This window comes from Seriola lalandi, unplaced genomic scaffold (assembly GCF_002814215.2).
Source record: "Seriola lalandi dorsalis isolate HSWRI2012SDOR001 ecotype SW California unplaced genomic scaffold, Sedor1 jcf7180002054119, whole genome shotgun sequence".
In the NCBI taxonomy this organism is placed as follows: domain Eukaryota; kingdom Metazoa; phylum Chordata; class Actinopteri; order Carangiformes; family Carangidae; genus Seriola; species Seriola lalandi.
In genome coordinates, this window is record NW_019524672.1 from 6,258 (window position 1) to 6,951 (window position 694).

Here is a 694-nt window from a genome sequence, read left to right on the forward strand (position 1 = left end):
TTAATACTGTGAAAGTATCAAAGCCTCAGTCCACAGAGAAATGCACACAGCCTGTATTCAGAAACTGAGCCTTAAAACCAGCCGTCAGGACTTCTGGAACTTTGTGATGTCACAACAAAGCAGTCACCAAGCCACTCAGACGAAGACGTCTGTTGACTGACATCGTTCCTCTGTCGTGTCTTTGTCCTCAGTCGCCTTCAGGATCTACGACATGGACAAAGACGGCTTCATTTCCAACGGCGAGCTCTTCCAGGTCCTGAAGATGATGGTGGGAAACAACCTGAAGGACACGCAGCTTCAGCAGATCGTCGACAAAACCATCATCAACGCGGACAAAGACGGCGACGGCAGGATATCCTTCGAGGAGTTCTGCGCGGTAAGTCAAACGAGGCTCCGCCTCTTCAGTGTTCGGTCTCCGCCCACACGCCTGGGACTCGGTTCGTCGGATCTCGGGTGGCGTTTCTGACACGACACCTGAGGTGGACCGTGCTGCGTCAGGGTGTGACCTCAGCTGTTTTGTGTCCTCAGGTGGTCGGTGGACTGGACATCCATAAGAAGATGGTGGTCGACGTCTGACACCGTTCATTTTCCTCCTCCTCCGTTTACTGAAGATCTGTCTGAAGACGTCGTCAAGCAAAATGTGTTTCCTGTTTTCAAAGGAAGTATTTTGTCTGTGAACCCCCCCCACCCCCCA

At 52.2% G+C, this 694-nt stretch overlaps 1 protein-coding gene across 1 annotated transcript; it reads left to right on the forward strand.

Annotated features, from left to right (window-relative positions):
- Positions 1-160: 160 nt before the first annotated feature.
- LOC111652920 (calcineurin subunit B type 1-like) lies at positions 161-688 on the forward strand (the record flags this gene model as incomplete). The annotated part of the gene is made up of 2 exons (XM_023403317.2): positions 161-376; positions 529-688. Coding segments are annotated over 2 exons (264 nt in total), but the record flags the coding sequence as incomplete, so codon positions are not given.
- Between the last annotated feature and the right edge of the window lie 6 nt (positions 689-694).